Source organism: Typopeltis vanoorti, chromosome 23 (genome assembly GCF_054136105.1).
Source record: "Typopeltis vanoorti isolate ZY-2024b chromosome 23, IOZ_Tvanoo_1.0, whole genome shotgun sequence".
Lineage (NCBI taxonomy): Eukaryota > Metazoa > Arthropoda > Arachnida > Uropygi > Thelyphonidae > Typopeltis > Typopeltis vanoorti.
In genome coordinates, this window is record NC_143571.1 from 22,078,482 (window position 1) to 22,103,094 (window position 24,613).

Genomic DNA, 24,613 nt, shown 5'->3' on the forward strand with positions numbered 1-24,613 from the left:
AATCCTGGGTGTGATCTGTGGGTAGTCTGATAGGTATATTGTGGGCCTCTTGCAATGACTCCATGGAGATACCTGTTAATAATACTCTGTGACTAGTGTCTTAAACATTGATCTCTATGCCATCTTTCAGTGATGAAAGGATAATCTGGTAACCTTCAGTGCTACCAAAATATATTTTTTGCCCACTTGAAAAAGGGTTCTTGCCTAACCCTTACCCAATATCACCAAAGAGGATCAGATCCCGTTCCTTGGATTAACATTTGCCTCTAATCTCTCCTGGTACAAACACATCACTAGCTTCATCCTCCAAAAGGCTATGCATTATTTTTCACTCATCCAGCTACTAACTCTATGAATCCTAAATCCACTCATCCTTAGATGATCCCTCCCTTGCTTCAACTACTATATCATGGATACTGTTTGAGCTCTGCCTTTTGTGCAAAAATTTCCATGTATGCTCCACTGAACTGTATCATTCATTCTTTTAACAGGCTCACCAGAAAGTGGACACACAAGCAGCAGCTGCCCAACATTCTTTTTTTCAGTTCATATGCAGATACATTGAACCTGCTTTTCTTCCTCTTTTATTCCATCTATCCTCTGGAACAGCCTTCCTCATAAACCATAACCTCCAAACTCGTGAAGAAAAATGCCACTAGGTAGGTTTCTTTTCCAACCCTCATGTGTGCCCCATACAAGGGACTGGTACGTTATAGGTTTTTCTACATTTTATAAGGGATTGATAAAATTTTTGTATGTAAATTGCTTATTTTTCTGGCTTGTTTGCAGGATGACAAGCCAGAGTTTAAGAGAAAAAAACTATGCAACGATGCAAAGCCATCTAATTTCCTTCCTTGATAAACTGTTATAAAGATTCTTTGCATTCTATGTGAGATTTAAACCTAGCAAGTTGAAAAGTCCTGGATTTACTGGAAAGTCCTTGCTGCTTGACCATTAATGGCAACTAGAGTTTTCTTCCAGAATTTTATATTTTAGAGATTTAATTTAGGTTTTTAACACTTTTAATGTTTGTAGCATTTCCTTTCTAAAATATACAGGGTGTTCGGGATAAATTTGACAGTTTCGTAAGGAAAAAGAAAATCTTCTTTGTATCTATTAAATTTAATGAATTGACAAAAAAACATTACAGGCAGAGTTAATTACAATACTATCAACAAGATTTACTCAAAATAACCACCATTAGCATCGATCACAGCTTCAATTCTGCTTCGGAACCTCGAACAAGCTGATGCTACAGTCTCCCTGGGAAGGGCCGCAAAAACTGTTTTAATTTTATCCATTAACTGGGCTTTTGTATTACTGGAAGTGCGATTGGTGTCTTTTTCAACTGCGCCCCATACAAAATAATCCATGGGGTTAAGGTCTGGGGAGTTTGGAGGCCAAACATTTGGACTGGTGAAGTCGTAGAAATTTTCAGACAACCATTTTTGACTTTTCCCAGAGGTGTGGCAAGGGGCCGAATCCTGCTGCCATACATACGGCCTACCATTGGCTACGCTTGTTATCCAGGGCTTGACTACAGTTAGCAACTCCACGAACAAAGCCCGAATTCCAATGCCAGGGTTCTTCAACACCTGTTCCTGCAGATTTGCGAGGAATTCTGCTGTACGAACGCAATCAGATCGTCTGCTAGGGATCTTTCTTCTTGCTACATCCTCGTAGTCACCATTGCAAGTCTCTAGTTCATGCCTGATTGTTTTTACTGTATTCAGGGAGCATTGGGCAGCAGTCGTAATATCCTTATTTTGATGGTGGGCACGAATCATCATGATACAAGTTATTCTCTTCCATGATTCAGGTGGGTTCCAGCTATCCATCCTTTCTGACATCTTGTATATGAATGAAGAAGGGTCCAAACGTTTAAATGAAGAGAAGTGTGTGTTATACATGTAACTTACGGAAAAATATAATTAATTATAAATATGTCAAATTTATCCCGAACACCCTGTATTGTAGCTAATAATAATAGCTTATGCATTCTAAAATAAATTTTTCAGATATATGATCTGAGTTCTAGTAATTCATTCTACATTTGAATGATTAATATGAATATTTAAAAAAAATTCAAAATATCTAGACATTTACATATATTTTTAAATATCATTATAGTGGCAAAATTCTGAGATGTTTTATCTTCCTAGGTTCAATTATAGATCAACTCATTTTATGGTGAAGAATGGATTTTATAATTTTCTTAATTGGTTTGATGAAAGAGCATGGTATCCATTGGGAAGGATAGTTGGAGGCACTGTAAGTTCTTGTACTAATGATAGTTAATTACAGTAAATGATGTGGCAAATGTGTAGGGGCCAGAGGTTTGTTACAGTAAGTTTTTTTTACTGTAACAAACTATAGTAAATTAAAGTTTATTATATTAAGTTAGTAATTTGTAAAATTACTAATGAGGTCTTGGATAAAGGATTAAAACCAAGAATATAATTTCTTTGATTCTTTAATTTATAGTAAAACCAAATTAAAAAAAAAAAAAAAAAAAAAACTTTCAATATCTATCTCTCATCCAAAGTATTATTAATCAAGTCTGACACCTTTTGACTACTTGTATGTGAGAAATATGACCTGCATTACTTCAACCTTGGTATCCCTTCTGTGTCTTGCTTCCACTGATGAGATCACAATAAAGTGCAAAACCAGTCTGGGTAATGGCTCTTCCCATTATGCATAGCATTATACACATACAAGTGTGGGTGGGTGCACTTTGCATTATGGGATACATGCTAAGGCAATTGAAGGCATTAGCCTCTATATACAAGTAGCTCAGTCATGAAGATACTTCACTCGCAAAACATTGTTTTGCAAGGTCTTTGGCCAGGACCTTTTGTATAATGAATTTCCTCCAGTAAGTTAATTTTACTAATCTTGTTCTAGTCATTCTTGATATTAGAGAACTTTATTCAACTTTCTTGCATTCTAAATTATTGTGAACTAATCTTAAATTAAGAAATAAAGGGTAAATTATATAATATTAATGGCTTGTTTTTATTTGATGTTGAATTTGATTTTAGAAGTTGAACTGCTCATTAGACTTGCAGGATTGAAAGGTGGTTCAGTACAGCAGGAGGATTTCAGTGTTGAATTATAGCAACAAATTAGTAAACAGAACCCACTGTAGATCCAGTAGTGGTTTATTGTTCTTGTGCACAACTGCTTGGGCATAAAGACCAAATGTATTTCTAATGGATCCTCAGCTAGTGACCTCAGCAAATGCCATTCACTGCAGCTGCTTAAACTACATTTTGTGCAATTCCTTCCATAGTTGTTTGTTAAACTGCTATCAACCATTCCTTTCCGTTAAAATTACAATAATATAAGCAGTAGCTGCCTGACATCTTTTCACGCTGAATTTGCTGATTCACCAATCTGCTACTTGCATTTATTTTTCGATTCCATCTACCTCAGTTCTTTGGAGAAGTTTTATGAAGTATTCCTGAAACCAAACCTCAGGCTTCTTCAAAAAGAATATTAATAGATAAATTTTAATCTTTGTATGTGTAGTAATGATTAGCTATAGGCTTTGCAGCCAGGAAAGTCTTGACAGAGTGTTATTCATTGTGGTATCTTCCCATTGGTTCAGTGTGTGTGTGTGTACTGGGGATTTGAAGTAAGAAGAGTTCACCATTTAGTTTTGATTAGGATAAAAAAAATTAATATAATACAATAAAATAAAAATATGTGAAAGTTTGAAAGCTGCTAAAGTTTTTTTCGTGCAAACTGTAGTGATATACCAAATATTACTATAGGAAAAAAATGACATTTTTTTAAAACAAGAACCAAATCTTAGTTGGCTCAGATTTGGTTCTCAGCTGACCAGTGTCCATTTATATGATGCTGCATTTGCTTGTACGATGGTTTTAGCAGCATGATGAATCAGCCGATGCACCATTTTTCTTACAACATCGTTGCTTGCTGAATCTGTTTTGGCATTTTGCTGTGAATTATAAATTGATTATAACTATTATTTTATTAAATTGTCTATAATGGCGGATAAAATCAAAGTAAAGGTGCTGTTGCTCCCAGTGAAAAGAAGACTCATAAACCCAAAGATGTAGGAATGGCTCAGCATTTGGACAGCTGTTAAGGGCAAGTTGTCAGAAAGGGGGTGGGGTGGCAAGTTATTTTGACAATTATTGAAATTGTCACATTATAAAAATATGCTTAGATTTTGCCAGGGATGCTAAAACCCTATATGCTCTGCATAAACATCTGGGGAAGTGGCCCTTTCCATAATTTAGTGTAATAGATACTTGCATATCTATTACACTAAATACTAAGATTTAAATTCTTCAAATTAATTGACAGTGTATTGAACACTGAGGTAGGTTGTATGCTAAACTTACCTCGCACTACTCTTGTTACAGTTGTTAAAAACAAAGGTAAAGTGAAAAATGCTACACTAGTTAATACTATAGTTATCTGTAAATGCAACTATCTTATTGCTGAAATGGGGTGAAAAAAACATGGTTTAGATTGATGACCAAACTGATTGATGTTCCCTTAAGCCAAGCTATTCAGAATAATTACTTTTTTGTTTGCAAAAAAAAAAAAAAGAAAACATCTTAAGGTTGTGATAAATTGTAAAGTAATTCCAACAGATCAAGTAGCACAACAACACTGACTGCTGTGCGCAGACTTTAAAATAAGATCGAAGATAAGAACTTCTGGTTGCCATGGGATGAAGACAATTAAGTGGTTTCGCTTAAAAGAGGAGAGTGTGAGGAATCGTTTTAGGAAGAGAGTGTTAGAGAGGATTTCGGATGGACTGGAAAGTGTACAAGATTGGTGGAAACATAATTCACAAGTAATCCTGAGCTCTGCAATCAAGGTGCTTGGTGAGACATCTGGAAAGATTAGAGAGCAGAAGGAGGGTTGGTGGTGGAATAATGATGTACAAGTGGCAGTGACAGCTAAGAGGAAGGCAAAGCAGAAGTGGGATGAGTCAAGAGTGGAAGAGGACAGAGGTGTACAAAGAGAGAAAGCAAGAAGCCAAGAGAGTTGTGGCGAAGGCCATAGCATATCAAGATCTGTATGATCAATTAGAAACAAAGGAAGGACAGAAGAAAATTTACCAACTAGCGAAATGTAGAAATAAAGCAGCTAAGGACATCTTACATGTGAGGCAGATCAAAGATGCTGAAGGAAGAGTATTATGGAGGGATGTGGACATAAGAAACAGATGGAAAATATACTTTGAGGGACTTTTGAATGAGGAAAATGCAAGGACTCACAGAGGAGATGGGCAGCCTTCTGAGGGGATGGTGCAGAACATCAGTAGAATGGAAGTGACAGAGGCCATGAAGAGGATGAGGAATGGAAAAGCGGTGGGCCCCGACAAAATTCCAGTGGAGGCATGGAAGGCACTAGGGAAAGAGGGAATTGACCTGCTGTGGGACCTGTTCATGAAAGTTTGCCAACAGGAAAATATACCCGAGGAATGGAGGGAGAGTACTCTTGTTCCCATCTACAAGGGTAAAGGGGATGCACAAGACTGTAAAAATTAGAGAGGAATAAAGTTGATGTCCCACACAATGAAGATCCTAGAAAGGGTTCTTGATGGTAGATTGAGGAAGGAGGTGGAGATTGCAAAGGAACAATTTGGCTTCATGCCTGGTAGATCAACAACAGATGCTATCTTTGGGTTACGACAGATGGAAAAATATCGAGAGAAACAAAGGGAGCTACATCTGGTATTTATTGATCTGGAGAAAGCATACGATAGAGTGCCAAGGCAAGAAGTCTGGAGGTGTCTGAGGGAGAAGAAGGTGCCGGAGAAATATGTCAGGTTGGTGCAGGAAATGTACAGAAATGTGAAGACAAGTGTTCGGACCTGTGCGGGACAGACAGAAAGTTTTCAAGTAACAGTTGGCTTGCATCAAGGGTCAGCATTAAGTCCGTTTCTGTTTAATATTGTGATGGAGGTGGTAACAGAGGAGGTGAGAGAAGATGCACCTTGGACAATGTTGTATGCAGATGACATCTTGCTGTGTGTAGATTCAAGAGAAGAAGCGGAAACTAAACTGGAAAGATGGAGAAAAGTACTGGAAGAGAGAGGTATGAGACTGAGCAGAAGTAAGACAGAGTATATGTGTTGCACAGTGGGCGGTGGCCAGGAGACAGATCTGGAGCTGGAAGGAAATGTCATCAGGAAGGTGAGAGACTTTAGATACTTAGGTTCAACAGTGGAAGAAGATGGAGGAGCTGAGAAGGAAGTGGGATGCAGGATACAAGTGGGTTGGAGGAACTGGAGGGAGATGGCTGGAGTGTTATGCGATAAGAGGGTGCCGATCAATCTGAAAGGCAAAATTTATAGGACAGTAGTGAGGCCAGCTATGACATATGCTATAGAAACTGTGGCCCTGAGGAAAAATAACATCAGCAGGATGGAAGTAGCAGAGATGAGAATGCTTAGGTGGGTGTGCAGTGTGACCAGAAAGGATCATCTGAGAAATGACTGTCAGGGGAACAGTGAAAGTTACGAACTTAGGAGCGAAAATACAGGAGGCAAGGTTGAGATGGTTTGGTCATGTGATGAGGAGGGAGGATGAATATGTGGGAAGAAGGGTCATGCAGATGGATGTGCAAGGAAGGCAGAAGCGTGGGCGGCCAAAGAAGAGATGGAGGGTGCTGGTAGAAGAGGACTTGAAGATGAAGAACTTGGATGTGGTGACAGCCCAAGACAGGAAGGTGTGGAGGAGACTCATAACAAACAGTGACCCCACTTAAGTGGGAGAAGCTGTAGGAGAAGATAGAAACAACTGTCCAGTAACCTGTTTTTCAAAACTCTTAAGTTGTTACAAAATGTGAATATGGAGTTCTATGCAGAGATCACCTTTTTACTGATTGAGTGTTTTTTACCACTGTGCTGTCACTGATTGTTTCATTTAGCAATTTTTTTGAAGTAATTACTCCATACATCAAGGATATCTCTTTCTCCAGTTTTCATGTCACCTTTATCATCTCTAATTGCTTTTATAGCACTCTTTCCTCCCTTTCTGAGCTTTTCCAATAGCCTCCGAAATAGGGGAAAGAGCCTGTAAAAGGAATTTTTGGTACAAAAGTTTTTGATTAGAATAGATTTGATACTTTGATATTAAAAAAAAACAACTTTTCCTCTTTTGCCAAATAAACCTTAATTAAACATTATATGAGGTGATTGTAGTTTTTATTTTATTTTTTTGTGGACTAATTTAAACTAGAAACTATACTTATTTATGGTTAGGTTATTAAAATCAGTAGTGAACGATGGTATTGATGCACTCCGTGTGTGTGCACGTTCATTTACATGTGTAAGCTAATAATAAATTTAGTTTAATCCTTTATCCCAGTGAGAGCAAACAAAGTTTGCCTGAAAATATCTTCAGGACTGAATATAGTGTTACCTGGGTAAGTAGAACAACACCAGGCAACTTGTAGCAAAGGTGGAGCAAACCTTTGCTACGAGTTGCCAGTGAGAGCAAATCCCAGTGAGAGCAAACAAACTTTGTTTGCTCTCACTGGGATAAAGGATTAACCTAAATTTATTATATTCTAACCTAGTGAAAAATAAACTTTCTACATGTGTGAGTTCAAAATTGCTCAAAGGTTGAGACACACTGGAATTCAGCAGTAAGTTTTGCCTCTGTGTATAAATCTTAGTGGTACAATAGTTAAATTTGCATTTGTGAACTATGGAATGTATTCAACTTTAGTAATTCATGATTATATTGCACTTTTATTTTAACACAAATGAGTTTGCCTGTTTAAATATTTCATCTGTTATTCTATGTTTTCTTCCACTAATAGGTTTATCCAGGATTGATGATTACATCTGGAGCCATTCATTATGTTCTTTCACTACTGAACATACCTGTCCATATAAGAGATATCTGTGTGTTTTTAGCACCTGTGTTCAGGTAATGATTATTAATAACTTCCATTGTAAATCCCATATGGCTATGCCATATTGGGAACAAAAGTATATTTTTGGGTTAAGTTTTTAGCTGAACAGTACAACCATTAATGAACTACAAAGAAGTATTCACATTGTTGAACAAATGGGCAAATTAATCTTTACCCTAAGAAACCAAAGTTTCTGAAAGTCATAGTATTAATACAAATACTGTGTTTTCCTCATTTTTGTCTCAAGTTATACTTGGTATTACATTGCTTAAAAGAAATAGAACCATATTTTGTAATTTTAGTTTGATTTCACCAGTTTCCCCTTTCTCAAGTGGTTGGTATCTTTCCTCTCCAACCGCCATGTTCTCAGTTCAAATCTCACTGTGGCAATTGCCTACTAAATTCTTCTCAAGACTTGGATAGTCATCACTGCAATTATGTTAATGGCTAGTTGTTAATAACGCTGTTCCAAAATAAAAAGGTATATGAATTTATGTTGAGAGAACACGGAATAAAAGTACAGGGTGATTCAAAAAGATGGACTCAATTTCAGTATGCGAATTCAGTACAAAATAGTCCATCTTTTTGAATTACTCTGTATTATCAACAATAAATTATTGTTGATGGTGATCTTCATATTGTTTTAAAATAGAACCATGTGCAGAAGACTTAAAATAGGGAATGTGCACCATTTAGTGTTGAGCAAGATAAGTGAATATCCCATTGAAAAGAACATTGGGTAGTAAGGTTTTGGAAGGAAAGTTATTTTTATTTTTTTCACTAGGCTATGTTACCAGTTATATAGTTGGTTTAATCCTTTATCCAAGTGTAAGCAAACAAAATTTGCACCTGAAGTATTTTCAGGAATGGGGTAACACGTTTTAAAGGTGGTATAACTTCTCATCACTTGCCTTAGTATCCCATAATGCAAAGCACATATCCTTGCTGACATGTATAATGCTAAGCATTAAGGGAAGGGTCACTACCCAGACCGGTTTTGACCTTTATTGAGGTCTCATCAGTGGGAGCCAGAGGTGGTGATACTAAGGTGGAAGTAATTGGAAAGAAAGTTGACCAACTTTTAGATGTGATTGATGAAAAGTGAAGGAGCTTGAAAACAAGCCCTAAATGTTAGAATTGAAAAATATGAAGAAAATATTCACCGACTTATCCAAGGATGCATATGAAGTTAGGTGACCTACTTTAAAGATTAAAATGGTGATTTTTTTTATCTAATCAGAGATCCATCTGAATAAGAGACTCAGACTAGATTTTGAAGAAAGTTGCAAATTAAGAAATAATCATATTTGTGGAAGTCATATTTGGGATATTGCTTGAGGATATGTGTTGGATGTTTTCCAGATTTTTATAGCTTTCCTCGTTATAATGTGAAACCTTCAAGCAGTTAGAGGACTTATGAGAGGACACTACTCCACATAATCCATCCATCTACACTACTTAATCCTTCATCTACATGTTATTGTCATCAGTTATCTAACATAATGCTGTCTACTGTCCATTAATAGTATTTTTTGTTTGTACATGTGTTCTTTGGCTAGTTTGCCTGTATGCTGGATGAATAACCAGCACACAGCATACAGGCTTTTCCCAGGAGGGAAAAGCTTTTTTTCTTTTTTGTAAGAGATTGGCTAATCTTTTTCAGTTGAAAAAAAGCCTATATAAAGATTTATCTCTTTTCACAACAAGAAAGGAACTTGGATCTTCTCCAGTTGAAAGGTGCACTGTTCTGTTATTGTCTCTATGGAGACACTGTATATACCCTGTACGTTATGTCGTAATTTTATATATTATACACAGAATACCATAGACCACTTGTTAAAAATTAACACATCATTTCGCAACAAAATTATAATAAAATATTTTATTATAAAACTTGTTCACTAGGGAAAGTTGTGTTAAGATTTTTAACAAGAGAACTGATACGAACATGGATTGATAAGAAAATAACCATTTATTAACTTAAAAGCTAATATTTCGATATAATATAATAAAGTTTATATATATACTAGGGTGGCTACGCCCCTACAGTGCCCAACTCCCCCGTGTTATGGACTGGTAGGTCGGTTCTTGAATTTTGAAGACTTGAGACTCGGGGTAGCCCCTGAGTGTAGTCTTCAGGAGAGGGGGCTTCACACTCCTGGCACCTATGGCACAATTCCCCCCCCCCCCCCCATTTGCACTATGGAGGCACCTTTAAACTAATATTCAATCTTTATTTGGTATTCTAGTATGCTATTCATAAATACTGGCTTACTAATACTCAGTTTTTAAATCTTCATTTGGAAATAAAGTTCTGTTAGAGTATAAATTTTATTGAATTCTGCAAAACGAGAAACATTTTACATGTTTCTATATCCCTCTTTTTCCTGTTGTCACAAAATCAAAACCTCCCAAGAGTATTACATAATTTTATGAACCATTCCTGATATTCTGAAACCTTATTTTCTCCAACAAATTCCTGCCATATACCCTCAAGGGGTGTACAGGATATGATAGTACTACATGAAAAAAATTACATCATTACTAACTTCCTATCTACAATTTTATTCCAAATCAGTCTGTTACTTGTCAAGACTCCAATATTATCAGATCTTATATTTCTATCGTCTAAGGCACTTTATACCATATCAATCCACCTATATCTTGGTCTTCCTCTGGGTCGTTTTGCTGCCAACCTGGCAGAGAACACTTGTTTTGCTAATCTTTCTGTGACCATAACACCTGAGATTAGCTCTGTTAACACATTCCTGGATGTTGACAATGTCAAGTTCTTTTTCCTAATATCCTCGTTTTTAATATGATATTGCCATTGATTCCATCTGTTCACGCCTATAATCTTTCTCAGGGCTCTCTTATCTGCGGTCTCTAGTCTTTGGTCATGACCCAGCTCTCCGATCCATAAGTTAAAACCGGTTTGAACACTGTCTGGTATACAGCTAATTTAGTGTTCCGACTAATTTCTCTCTTATTCCATATGAATTTATTCAATTGACTTCCTACCATACCAGCTTTGCTGATGCTGTTGTCTATTTCTATATTTAATTTACCATCTTCAGTAAAAATCTTCCCTAAGTAGCTGAAATGTTTTATTTGTTCCACAGGTTCTCCATTTACAACACAGTTGACATTTTCAATGATTTTGCCTATTTTCATTGTCTTTGTCTTTTTATTGCTGACCTTCATACCATATCTATTACTACAGCTATTCAATTTAGTCAGAAAATCTTGCAGACTTGTTATACTTCTAAATAAATCCGCTACATCGTCTGCATAAAGCAAAGAGCTGACATTAACATCTCCAATTTTGATATCATGTTTAATACCACTTTCCTTCATAATGTGATCCATATAGATAATGTACATCCTTGTCTCACACCAGATTTAACATTAAACCATCTTCCTGTACTTCAATTCTAACTGCTGACTTACAACTCAAATAAAGACTAAGTATTGCTTGATATAATGCCCCATTGACTCTATAACTGTAGCGTATTGAATAGCTTCTCTTTTGGCACCTTGTCATATGCCTTTTCCAAATCGACAAAACTTAAATACAGATCTCTGTTATATTCCCATGCTTTCTCGACTATTTGTTGTAAAGTGAAGATCTGATCCTGACAGCCTCTATTTGGCTTGAATCCAGCTTGTTCTTCAAGCTTTTCTTCCACAATTCTTCTCAACCGTTTCTCAAGTATACTTGCATAGATCTTGCCAGGAACACTCAGTAGGAAAATACCTCTGTGATTCTCACATTCAGTTTTATTTCCCTTTTTATATATGGGTAGTATGAGAGCTCTACTCCAATCATCGAGGATTCGTCCCTCTGTCCAGGATTTCTGAACTATGCAGTGCAGCCACTATAATATTCTTATACCACCATACTTCAGCATTTCTGGTCGAATATCATTTACTCCTGCTGCCTTTCCACATTTCAAGCCTTTGATGGCTTTTTCTATTTCAAGTATGGATATATAATCCTGACTGCATGCCTGGTCAGTGTTTGTTACAACTGTACTGTCATAACTGCTTGTTTCATTTAGCAGTTTTTCAAAGTAATTACTCCATACTTCAAGGATATCTTTTTTCTCTCGTTTTCATGTCACCTTTATCATCACTAACTCCTTTTACAGCACTCTTTCCTCCATTTCTAAGCTTCTTCAACAACCTCCAGAATATTTTCCCACCTTCTTGATATTTATTTTCTATATTCTTGCCAAATCCTCCCATGACTTGTTTAGCTAGTTTTACACAGTGTTTAGCATTCTTGCATTTGTCTCTGTATTCTCTAAGAACACAAGCTGACTTATTTGACAGGACTTTTGATATGCTTTCTTCTTTTCCTTCACTGCCTCTTTAACTTCCTGTGTCCACCAGGGAGTTCTCATTTTTTTTATTTCAGACAACCTCACCACATGCCTCTCTAGCAGAATCGATTAATGTTTTCTTCAGAGTTTGCCACTGAATCTCCAAGGTTTGATTCCTTTTCTCAAACTCTTTCATTTTTTCTTCAATAATCTTTGTGTATTTTAGTCTACAGTTCACATCTGAGAGCTGCTGAACTTTTATTTGCTTTAAAACTTTCTTACATGTTATTCTTTTCAATATGAAATTCAATTTTATCCTGCTCAAGACTAAATAGTGATCACTTCCAATTTCAAATCCTCTGTACACTCTGGTGTCCTGCACCAGGAAGAAAACATCACTCTCAACAATAACATAGTCAATGAGACTTTTCTTATTCCTTGCCTCTTCTCTCCATGTGAATTTGTGCACATTTTTATGTTGGAACATGGTGTTAGTAATAACCAGTCCATGTCCTGAGCAGAATTCCAACAGATATTTGCCATTATTATTAGCTTTGCTCTTTTCTCCAAATTGTCCCAAAATATTTTTGTATGTCTGACAATCATTTCCTACTCTGCTATTTAGATCCCCAACAAGGACTAACTTTTCCCTTTTCATTGTGTCAGTTGCTTTTTCTAAAGCCTCAAAAAATTCCTCCACTTCTACCTTAGTTGAACCTTCTGTGGGACCATAGGCACAAATAAGTCTTTGTCCAGTTCCCCATTCTCATATTTGCCCACATTACTCTACTTGAGACTGACTACCATTCATGAAGAGCATCTGACCTAATGTCCAATTCTCACCTTCTCATGGTGCACAGTGTTGTTTGTCTACTTGGATACTGAACGAATAAGGATGGGCTGGAAATTTGGGATTTAGCCGACCAAATTGTATTCTTATTGGTTAAACCAAAATAAAAAAATGATGGTACGACATGACAAAATTTCATGCCGGCTGGGGCGTCGCCCAGTTAAACAAGGCCCCGATTGTTTTCGCTAGGGAACCAGGGCAAACAGCGAAAAGTCAGCTACTGGAACATATCTGAAAACCAACCCTAACTCAGCATCACCAGAGTTAAAGATCGGTACTATCAACATAAGAAGCCTGAATGGCAAAGAAATGGAGCTAGCTGAGGAATTAGATAAGAAATCCACATTAATTAGAACAAAAGACTTTTTTTTTCGTGTATTAAATTTCAAAACAAAGGATGATGCACAGCGCTTTATCACACTCTTTTGGACGTGTTCCCGGAGTCAGTCTATTTTTGAAGCCATTTTGTGGTGTTTTTACAAGAAAACACCTTCTTTGAGCTGCTTTTTTTCCCATCAGTAGAAGGCAAATGAAGTGAAAAATGTCTTCCAGTCAAATGCAATGGATCAGGGGCTGAAGATCTTCCACCTTTAGGAAACTTCCTTGGTGTGCACTATGTGTTCAATTTGATAGTGAATTACCTTTTTACCTTGAAGTCGACTAGCTGAGGTTTCTTCCTGTTTTCATCAGAAACAAGTTGTACACATTTCATGCAGATAGCAAAAACGTTTTATGCACTTTTTTGATTTTCTCATATTATCTGAAAAACTCATCTGTATGTCACTTTTATCTACAAGCCTCAAGTCTGAATTACAACTGACACACACTCTAGCAGGTTTTATAATTTTTTGCCCTGTCTTTTTTGTCAGTGTTATCTGCATCACCATAATATCTTTATGAAATGACATCAACATAAGCACATCGCATTTATTATTCCATTTTACTGAAAGCAATTCATCACAAAATGCATTAATGTTCATCCGTTTTTAATTTTTCGCTGAACTGAGGCATATTTTTTCAATTTGCACTAACTGTCCCACATGCATTAGAGCCTCAGTAGCTCAGTCAGTATAGACTGACTTTGGTCGGATAGACCTGGGCTCGATTCCTGTCAGTGAGGTAAGGAACCTTTATCTGGTCTCTTTTGACTAAAGGTGAGTTAGCTGGTCTCGTACGGAGGTAAGAGGTTTTTCATCCCCCAGAACAGGCAAACCGGCCCCATGAGCACAGGCATTGGCAGACACAGGACACACAGGGAGCCAACCACCTTATCCTCGAGACAGTTGCGTTTGTGAAGTCCACAGCTAAAGAACCTCAATGGTTCGTGAAAGGCTTGAGACAAGTTCCACATGCATTTATTTTTATTTCAGTCAAATATCTGAATAAATCTGAACTTGTATACCAGTTATCAACAAATAATTCTCTTTATTTAAATATGGCTATAATACTGTTATTACCAGATACATCAAAGCTCTAATTTACAACTTCTGTTGCATAATCAGTATAAATAATGGTGCCTAATATATAACCTGTTTCTCAGTCACAAAGGACAAACACTTTTATTCCAGAATGATGTCTCTTGAAAGGAATAAACTGCCCAAAATTCAACCTAGCCTTCCACAACCCACCATGCGTTTATCAATGCACAGCTTTCTAAATAGGTAAAACACTTCCACATTTTTTTTTTTAAATGATCACTCATACTTTTCACAGGCTGTTTATTATAATCACAAAAATGCAGCAGTTTTAGAACTAGCTAAAATCTATCTAGTTGTATAATTTGAGCAAAAATTGGCATTGAAAGTAAAGGTTGGGTTGGCTGGTAATCTTTTCTTCTTTCTTTCTCTCTCTCTCTTTTTAACATTTGTCATCAACATTATCAAAGAAAAATAAATTCCTGAAATGTAGTGTTCACCCATTTCTTCATTCAGTATTTCACTTTCATTTCAGTGTTTTTCATAATAAAACTATAATACCTGTTAGTCTCAGCAGCAATGTTTTTTAAGAAGTACTTCTTTTAGTTTAAAAGTACATGAGAAAAAAGGAAAAAAAATTAGAAATAAGTACTCTTCATTGATTCCACATTAATACTACAGTTATTACTGATGACAGAGTTGCTTGCATCAAATTGCGTCTCTGTAAAAATACTTTTTTTTTTCTAAGTCCATTCAGTCCTTGTTTTCTTTTCATTTTTGGCTGAGAAAATTCTTTGTCATTTTCATTGCCAGACAACATTGAAGTGTTATTCATCTGAATCATGGAAAATTGGAAAGATATCGATAATGTTGCCATTGGTGGCTTCATGTCAACTTACACAGCCTTATCAAATTTTTTTAGTAATGTAAAGCACATTATTGCATTCAGAATCATTATCTGAGCCTTCCTTTTCTCTGAATCCAAGTAGTAATGATGTAATTAAAATCTTGTCAAAATACATCCAAATTCCTCAGCACTAGATGTTTATGGTGGGTAGTCATAATCTGGATTCAGACTCTTGCAAACCACTTGATTCACTCTTTACTTTTAGATTTTAATTTGCACACATTCCTATACAACTGCTTACTTTTATAATGAGTGTATTACATTTGTATACTATACAAATTGTGGTAACTATGAAATATTCTTAATTGCCGAGGTATGCTTGGAATACCTACATTCGCTACATTCCCTTGATTCACTACTTCATTACTTTCACAGTCACAAAAAATTATCTGTGACCTTTTACGGTGTATATAAATACATGGAAAAAAAAAACTGGGAGGGTTGCTAAGAGATGGCAGCACTTCTGTGCAAAAATTCAAAAGCCAACATTAATTTACAGTTTTATTATAGCAGTTAAAATTTGATAGCATCCATATAAGTTAATACTGTTTTGGAGCTAAAAGTATGGTGATGTTATTATTTCAGCATTACTGCTCACAGGGTTAAAACTCAAAAAATAAAATAAAAATAATATATAAAAAGGGATCACTTAAGGCAGTGTTAAAAGGTTAAGTGGTTCTTAAACTTTTAATAGTTGTGGCCCCTAAGTATCCTAAAATATTTTCGTGGTCCCCCAGTTTATAATAACATACTAATAATTAAACTTTTTTTAAAAAAAATATAGTGGTTTTACTTACTGATTATGATTACAAAAAAATCAGAAAACAGAAATCAAATTTACTTAAATATTACTGTAAGAACTTTAGGAGATTTGATTTAAGAAATCAAATAATGTTCTTTGTTTGCTCATTTTATAATGGGTAAATTTTAAGAAATAAATCATTATTACAGCTCTGAATGTTTCAAAATAGTTGCACTTAACAACTTTAAGTTCTTTGCATTCGTACTAGTATTGTTTAAAACTTCAGAGAATCACTTCTTCTATCACACGTTCACATGTCCACTAGGCAGATGTCACGACATGCAGTATTACCAGCAGCGAAAAGTCGACTTGTGGCCACCACCAAAGAAAGTACTGCATTAAACTGCATAATTCAGATTACTAATACAAAATGATACAAGTTTGTAACAAAGTAAAATAAAGAGCAAAAAATAATTATTTTAAAAGATTTTAAAAACTAGAAGCATTCTATAAATTTTGCATGGCCCCCTAGAGGGCTGCAGCTGACCGCAGCCCTCTAGGGGGCCGTGGTAAGGGACAAAGCTAGAAACTGGTAGAAGACTTCTGCATTGCTAAGAAGAATGTGTGGAAATGACAGGGGCTTTTGATTCAATAACACTTTCTAATCTTCACCTTCTTCTGGGTGTCACGATATTCGTGTGCCAAATGGAAAACATAATCTACGAACACTGTCATTTACCATACCTGTAATGAATAAGCCCCACCAATTACAGATCATCCTTTGACAGTTTTTTAATCTCATTTTCGTCCCTCAATTCACATTAGTCAATCATTTCTTCAGATATTCAATTTCATTTTAAGATTGTATGAAGAAAATCTGTGAAGAAATTCATTAACTAAATAAGAATAATTCCCTCAATATGAATACCATAAACATGTATTTAATTAGCATTATTATTTTTTAACTGTGTGTGTGTGTATATGCAAGGCCTGACAAATACTCTTACCCATGTGAGTAGATTTTGTTAGCCAGCAAGTAGCTGTTGACTGGAAAAATATAATTTTTTTTTAATATTCTATTATTTAATAAAGAATAACTTTCTAAACAAAATCTTTTTTATTTTTAACAAAACAGAAGGATATACATAATATAAAAGACCATTCTAGTAATAAAAAAAATAGTAAACAACTTATTATGCTATTTAAATCATTATTTCTAATGTCTTGATTTTTCATAGCAATAATAATAAAATAATATACAGTCAAACTTTGTTGTAATGAGCACAGAAATAATGAGATCACTGTTGTAATGAGCAAAAGCCATAATGATTTTAATTTACTCTCATTCCTATACAACTGCTTATTTTTATGAGTGTATTACATTTATATACCATACAAATTTTGGTAATTACAAAATATTCTTAATTACCCAGGTGGTTCTTGGCATAAACAAAAATGAAAGGAGCGACTTAGCTTTTATGACCACCTGCATCAGATTATAAGCTGGTTCATAACCCTAATCTTAACCTTGAGAACCATCCTCACTTTAACTACCTCTCTGGTGGTGTCTAGCCTCTTCCCTCCCTTTACCCAAATAATGCCATGACTGTAAAATCAGTTAAAATGAATCTTACCATCGAAAACATGCCCATTAAAAGATATTGTCTCTCAATTTGCAAAAAAAAAGTCAAAATTATTCGTCCTCTTCAACAGTATTGACACTGGAAGAATAACGATGCTTATATATTGCCACTGAAAAACAACATAACCAAAACAAAAAAAATTTAGCAAGTGCAAGCCTACAAACGTTGATGAAGGAATGAAGTGCTGGATTCTTAATAAACAGTTTGATCTTGAAGGCTCAAGCAAGCAGTTTGTATGCAACGATTCTGTATGTAACAAGGGCTGATCGGATAATTGAAACAGTGTTTAGTATTAGGCGATTTTACAATTATCGACAAATAAATTGTGTTTAATATTAAGTGTATTGTAGTTTATCCAAGCATATTCATACAAATAATATCTAGATATATAATTATATATATATTTTTTTCTCTCTAATACTTTTGTTTTTAATTTTTGAATCTATTTTTAATTCAGTTATTGAGAATAGAAAAAAAAATAGGCAATAAATTTAACTACTTCCTAATCACTGATAGAGTGAGTAACTGTTATGACGAAGTTCTGTCAGTCACCTAGTGCTCATTAGACCCAATTTCAGCTGTATTACAATATTTTTGGCATTTATCTTAAGATGTCTTAAAAGTTACTTGAATGTCCATAAGTAGTTAGGCATTAATAGATTATATCACTTAGTGATATATTATTAATGTCTGACTGCTTCGATAACTTATTTTGTTTCTTTCACTTCACTGAAGTGAGAGAAAAGACATGAGAGAAGCAAAATAAGAATGGGGTGTTTAAGAGTCAAAGCTGTATAACTGAGAGGAGACCTCCACATAGCCTTTAAAGGAATGTGGAGAAGCGACCAGGGCTTCTGACCTAATATCCAATCCTCACCTTCTCGTAGTGGTGCACCCCTATTGGGTATCTTCCTGGATACTGAACGAATGAGGATGGGCTGGCAATTTGGGATTTAGCCGACCAAATTGTATTCTTTTTGGTTAAACCAAAATACAAAATGATGGTACAACACAACATTTCATGCTGGCTGGGACGTCGCCTAGTTAAACAAGGCCCCCGTTGTTTTCGCCAGGGAACTAGGGTGAACAGCGAAAAGTTAGCTACTGGAACAAATCTGAAAACACACCCCAACTCAACATCACCAGAGTTAAAGACCGGTACTATCAACATAAGAAGCATGAATGGCAAAGAAATGGAGCTAGCTGAGGAATAAGATAAGTACCAGATCGACATAATAGGGATGACTGAAACAAAAAAAAGACAAAAACTGGTGAGATCTTTCTGAACAATAAATACAAAATGTTATATTTAGGCAATGACAATCAAGGAAAAGAAGGCGTAGCTACACAAAATACGACGCTAATGTTTTTGAATAGCAGGCAGTCTCAAGTGGAGTAATTCCTCCACTTCTACCTTCCACAGAAAGTAGAATTTTTTGAGGCTTTAGAAAAACCAACTGACACAATGAAAAAGGAAAAGTTGGTCCTTGTTGGGGATCTAAATAGCAGAGTAGAAAATGATTGTCAGACATACAAAAATACTTTGGGAAAATTTGGAGAAAAGAGCAAAGCTAATAATGGGAAATACCTGTTGGATTTCTGCTCAGGACACGGTCTGGTTATTACTAACACCATGTTCCAACATAAAACTGTACACAAATTCACATGGAGAGAAGAGGCAAGGAATAAGAAAAGTCTCATTGACTATGTTATTGTTGATAGTGATGTTTTCTCCCTGGTGCAGGACACCAGAGTGTACAGAGGATTTGAAATTGGAAGTGATCACTATTTAGTCTTGAGCAGGATAAAATTGAATTTCATATTGAAAAGAATAACATGTAAGAAAGTTTTAAAGCGAATAAAAGTTCAGCAGCTCTCAGATGTGAACTGTAGACTAAAATACAAAAAGATTATTGAAGAAAAAATGAAAAGGCTTGAGATCAGGAACCAAACCTTTGAGATTCAGTGGCAAGTCGTGAAAACCACCCTGATTGATTTAGCTAGAGAGGCATGTGGTGAAGTTGTCTGCAAGGATAGAAAAATGAGAACTCCCTGGTGGACACAGGAAGTTAAAGAGGCAGTGAAGGAAAAGAAGAAAGCATATCAAAAATTCCTGGCAAATAAGTTAGCTTGTGCTTTGAGAATACAGAGACAAATGTAAGAAAGCTAAACACTGTGTAAAACTAGCTAAACAAAAGTCATGGAAGGACTTTGGGAAGAACATAGAAAATAAATATCAAGAAGGTGGCAAAATATTCTGGAGGTTGTTGAAGCTTAGGAATGGAGGAAAGAGTGCTGTAAAAGGAGTTAGGGATGATAAAGGTGACATGAAAATGGGAGAAAAAAGATATCCTTGAAGTATATAGTAATTACTTTGAAAAACTGCTAAATGAAACAAGTAGTGATGACAGTGCAGTGGTAAGAAACACTGACCAGGCATGCAGTCAGGAATACATATCTATACTTGAAGTAGAAAAAGCCATCAAAGGCTTGAAATGTGGAAAGGCAGCAGGAGTAGATGATATTCGACCAGAAATGCTGAAGTATGGTGGTATAAAAGTCTTACAGCGGTTGCACTGCATAGTTCAGAATGCCTGGACAGAGGGACGAATTCCCGATGATTGCAGTAGAGCTCTCATAGTACCCATATATAAAAAAGGAAATAAAACAATGTGAGAATTACAGCAGTATTTCCCTACTGAGTGTTCCTGCTAAGTATACTTAGCAGGAACACTCAGTAGGGAAATATATGCAAGTATACTTGAGAAACGGTTGAGAAGAATTGTGGAAGAAAAGCTTGCTGAAGAACAAGCTGGATGTAGGTCAAATAGAGGCTGTCATGATCAGATCTTCACTTTACGACAAATAGTCGAGAAAGCCTGGGAAAATAACAAAGATCTGTATTTAAGTTTTGTCGATTTGGAAAAGGCATATGACAAGGTGCCAAGAGAGAAGCTATTCAATATGCTACAGTTATATGGTGTCAATGTGACATATCAAACAATACTTAGTCTTTATTTGAGTTGCAAGTTAGAATTGAAGGAAGTACAGGAAGATGGTTTAATATTAAATCTCGTGTGAGACAAAGATGTACATTATTCTCTCTATTATTCATTATCTATATGGATCACATTATGAAGGAAAGTGATATTAAACATGATATCAAAATTGGAGATGTTAATGTCAGCTCTTTGCTTTATGCAGACGATGTTATACGTCTAAATAAATCCGTTACAAATCTGCAAGATTCTCTGACTAAATTGAATAACTGTTGTAATAGATATGGTATGAAGGTCAGCAATAAAAAGACAAAGACAATGAAAATAGGCACAATCATTGAAAATGTCAACTGTGTTGTAAATAGAGAACCTGTGGAACAAGTGAAATATTTCAGCTACTTAGGCAAGATTTTTAAAGAAGATTGTAAATTAAATATAGAAATAGACAACAGAATCAGTAAAGCTGGTATGGTAGGAATTCAATTGAATAAATTCATATGGAATAAGAGAGAAATTAGTCGGAACACTAAATTAGCTGTATATAAGACAGTGTTCAAACCAGTTTTAACTTATGGATCTCGGAGCTGGGTCAGAAGTAAAACACTTGACCAAAGACTAGAGACTGCAGATATGAGAGTCCTTAGGAAGATTAAAGGTGTGAACAGATGGCATCAATGGTAATATCATATTAAAAATTAGGATATTAGGAAAGAACTTGATAATGTCAACATCCAGGAATGCATTAGCAGAGCTAATTTCAGGTGGTATGATCACTTAAACAGAATGGGCGAGGAAAGATTAGCAAAACAAGTGTTCTCTGTCAGGTTGGCAGCAAAACGACCTAGAGGAAGACCAAGATATAGGTGGATTGATACGGTACAAAGTGCCTTAGATGATGGAAATATAAGATCTGATAATGTTGACAAGTAACAGACTGATTTGGAGGAAAATTGTAGATAGGAAGTCAGTAATAATGTAAATTTTTTCATGTAGTACTATCATATCCTGTACACCCCTTGAGGGTACATGGCAGGAATTTGATGATAAACATTAGATATTCAAACCAACCCTTTCAGAAAAATTAAATAAAAATTCTTGCAATGCATTTCAGTCTGTCGTAATATGTATTAATTATTTAATACATATTCATTTATTTATTAATTTGAAGTTGAGTACATGTGGTTAGTAAGCATGTGGAGGACCAGGTTTTTCACATGGAGAACGATTAATGAATGGTATGGACTGCTTTGTCTACTAATCAGTTCAATAAGATGTATAATATATTGTTGATAGTTTGGATCTTTATACTCCATAGTATAGTATTTATATAATATAGTATATATCTGTATGATACCTCAGCAAATCTGATTAGTCCATTGACTGTTTTGCTTTTATTTTCATGCACTGTGCAAGAAAGTAAAAAGTGGCATCATCTGGCCAGCATCCACACTTGATAAGTGGATGCAGACTGGATGTTTCTCAGTTTCCACTCTCTAACGAGTACATATGGCACTGTTGTGCTATTAGATTCGCAATTTTCATGTATGTGATTACCTTTTTAGTGCTTATTCAACAATTTTAAATATGTCACAGCACTGATTTTGTAAGTTTTTTTTTTAACTTGGCATCATTATTTAGATATGTAAATTTGAGCCTGTAAATGAATTTAACTACAATTTTGGATGTATATAATCATAATTTAAAATGCTTTCCAAGAATTCTCTCTGAATTAACCATTTTGTGCTCTTTTAAATTAGTGGCCTCACTGCATTAGCAACTTACTTCTTAACCAAAGAATTATGGAATGAGAGTGCTGGTCTCTTTGCTGCTTGCTTTATTGCAATAGGTAAGTCGAATCATCTCTTGGATCACTATTAGTGATTTGATTTGATTACAAAAAAGATTGTATGTAATATGTATATAATTTTTTATACAAGTACAGGTAACTCTTGTTATTTGTGCTTTCGTTATCCATCTTTTTGCATATCTGCAATTTCATTTTGGTACATAAGGTCTATTGCTGTTTCCTATTCAAGATCACAGAAGCTTCAATGCATGTTCCTTGTTTCATACCTCTGTCCATTGTGCTCATTGGCTCAGTGTCCATTTTGTATCTCTCCTGCCTTATTGGTCTATACGTCAGACCAATTATGAAGATCTGACAAAAGATGAAAAGTTGGATATATGTTCTAAGGATTGTTTCCTATATCTTGGAGAGCTTCACACAACTGCAGTTGAAGTTTGCTTGGTTTTCCAGATCTGATGATTCTAAAAAATGCCATGCTTGTTTATTGCAGTTAGGCATAGTTTTTTCCCCATTTAATTCTATGCAGGGTGTTAAAAAGCATGGTCTGATTGACTGTAATTGTGGCAGTGTATATTTATGTTAAAGATATATGTTGGCAAATCTTCCAGTTTGTCCATAGTATGATGATACTGTTAGCTATGTCATTAAAGTGTCAAACTCATATAGAAAAGATAGATCATTTTTATTATTATTTTAATATAGTGAACTGGTCTCTATGATGTTTGCTGTTTTGAACCATGTAGAGTCAATAGATGGTTAACGAATGGCAGTAAATGTCAGAATTTTAAGAATTAGTATCAAGAGTCCCCTTTGTCTCAGCAGCTAACATATTAAAATCCATTTCACTATAGAAAAAATGTGATGTCTTTTTTTAGGCACTTTAATCATACATCTAACAGTACACTTTCTCAGTTTGCAGACACTTGCTCTCACCTTCACCATTTTCCCATCATCTCCCCTTCCCATACACACAATATTTTTGTTTTATGTATTTTTTGCCTTTATCATTATTTTTTTTTAACCCTCTATTGCCTGAATTAATTATTGTGATTAAAAATATTACATATGCTTACAGATAGTTGAATACTGAACACATATATGGTGAAATTTTTCATTTCTAAATTTTAATTTTTCCACAATAGGCCTGTGACTTGGAAGTCACACCGGGCAGTTCTGACCAAAGTACCACACATACTATGCACAATTGTCATTTTTGAGTTTCTCTTATACAGAACAATATTATATGTTACAGTGAGATACTGAAAAAATTAAATGCTTAATTTTATTTAAAAAAATTTTTTTCAGATCCAATGCACCATACAAAAAAAAATGTTCACCCCTTACTTAGTCTACCCTTTTTATGTTCTACAACACCTAGTTGGTGTTGAAAGTCTACAAAACAAATTGAATTGGGTTTGAAGCAAAGTTGTACTTTGCATTATGTGTACACAACTTTGGGTACATCATTGCACCCAGGTTTCTTGCAGCACTCCCTTTTTACAGTAAACTGAGGCCAGTGACTCAGCTCATCTTTTCTAGCACCCTTTTTTGGGAACTGGTGTCATAGGTCCCTTCTTCATCTGAATTTGTATCTCAAGAGAAGATGAGCTAGGTCTTCCTCGTTTCTTCTGAACTTCCTTATTTTCCATGCACAGACATGCAACAACCATCATCAAATTCCTGCCATATACCCTCAAGGGGTGTACAGGATATGATAGTACTACATGAAAAACACTACATCATTACTAACTTCCTATCTATAATTTTCCTCCAAATCAATCTGTTACTTGTCAAGACTCCAACATTATCAGATCTTATATTTCTATTGTCTAAGGCACTTTGTACCGTATCAATCCACCTATATCTTGGTCTTCCTCTGGGTCGTTTTGCTGCCAACCTGACAGAGAACACTTGTTTTGCTAATCTTTCCTCGCCCATTCTGTTTAAGTGATCATACCACCTGAGATTAGCTCTGTTAACGCATTCCTGGATGTTGACAATGTCAAGTTCT

At 35.4% G+C, this 24,613-nt stretch overlaps 1 protein-coding gene across 2 annotated transcripts in view; it reads left to right on the forward strand.

The window, feature by feature from the left end:
- Positions 1-24,613, forward strand: part of Stt3B (catalytic subunit 3B of the oligosaccharyltransferase complex) — a 250,419-nt gene that overhangs the window by 40,957 nt on the left and 184,849 nt on the right. For both annotated transcript variants that reach the window (XM_090413219.1, XM_090413218.1), the window contains exons 2-4: positions 2,163-2,271; positions 7,819-7,928; positions 22,553-22,641. In XM_090413219.1, the coding sequence (XP_090269345.1) occupies positions 2,163-2,271; positions 7,819-7,928; positions 22,553-22,641 (308 nt within the window). The remainder of the gene's footprint in view (positions 1-2,162; positions 2,272-7,818; positions 7,929-22,552; positions 22,642-24,613) is intronic.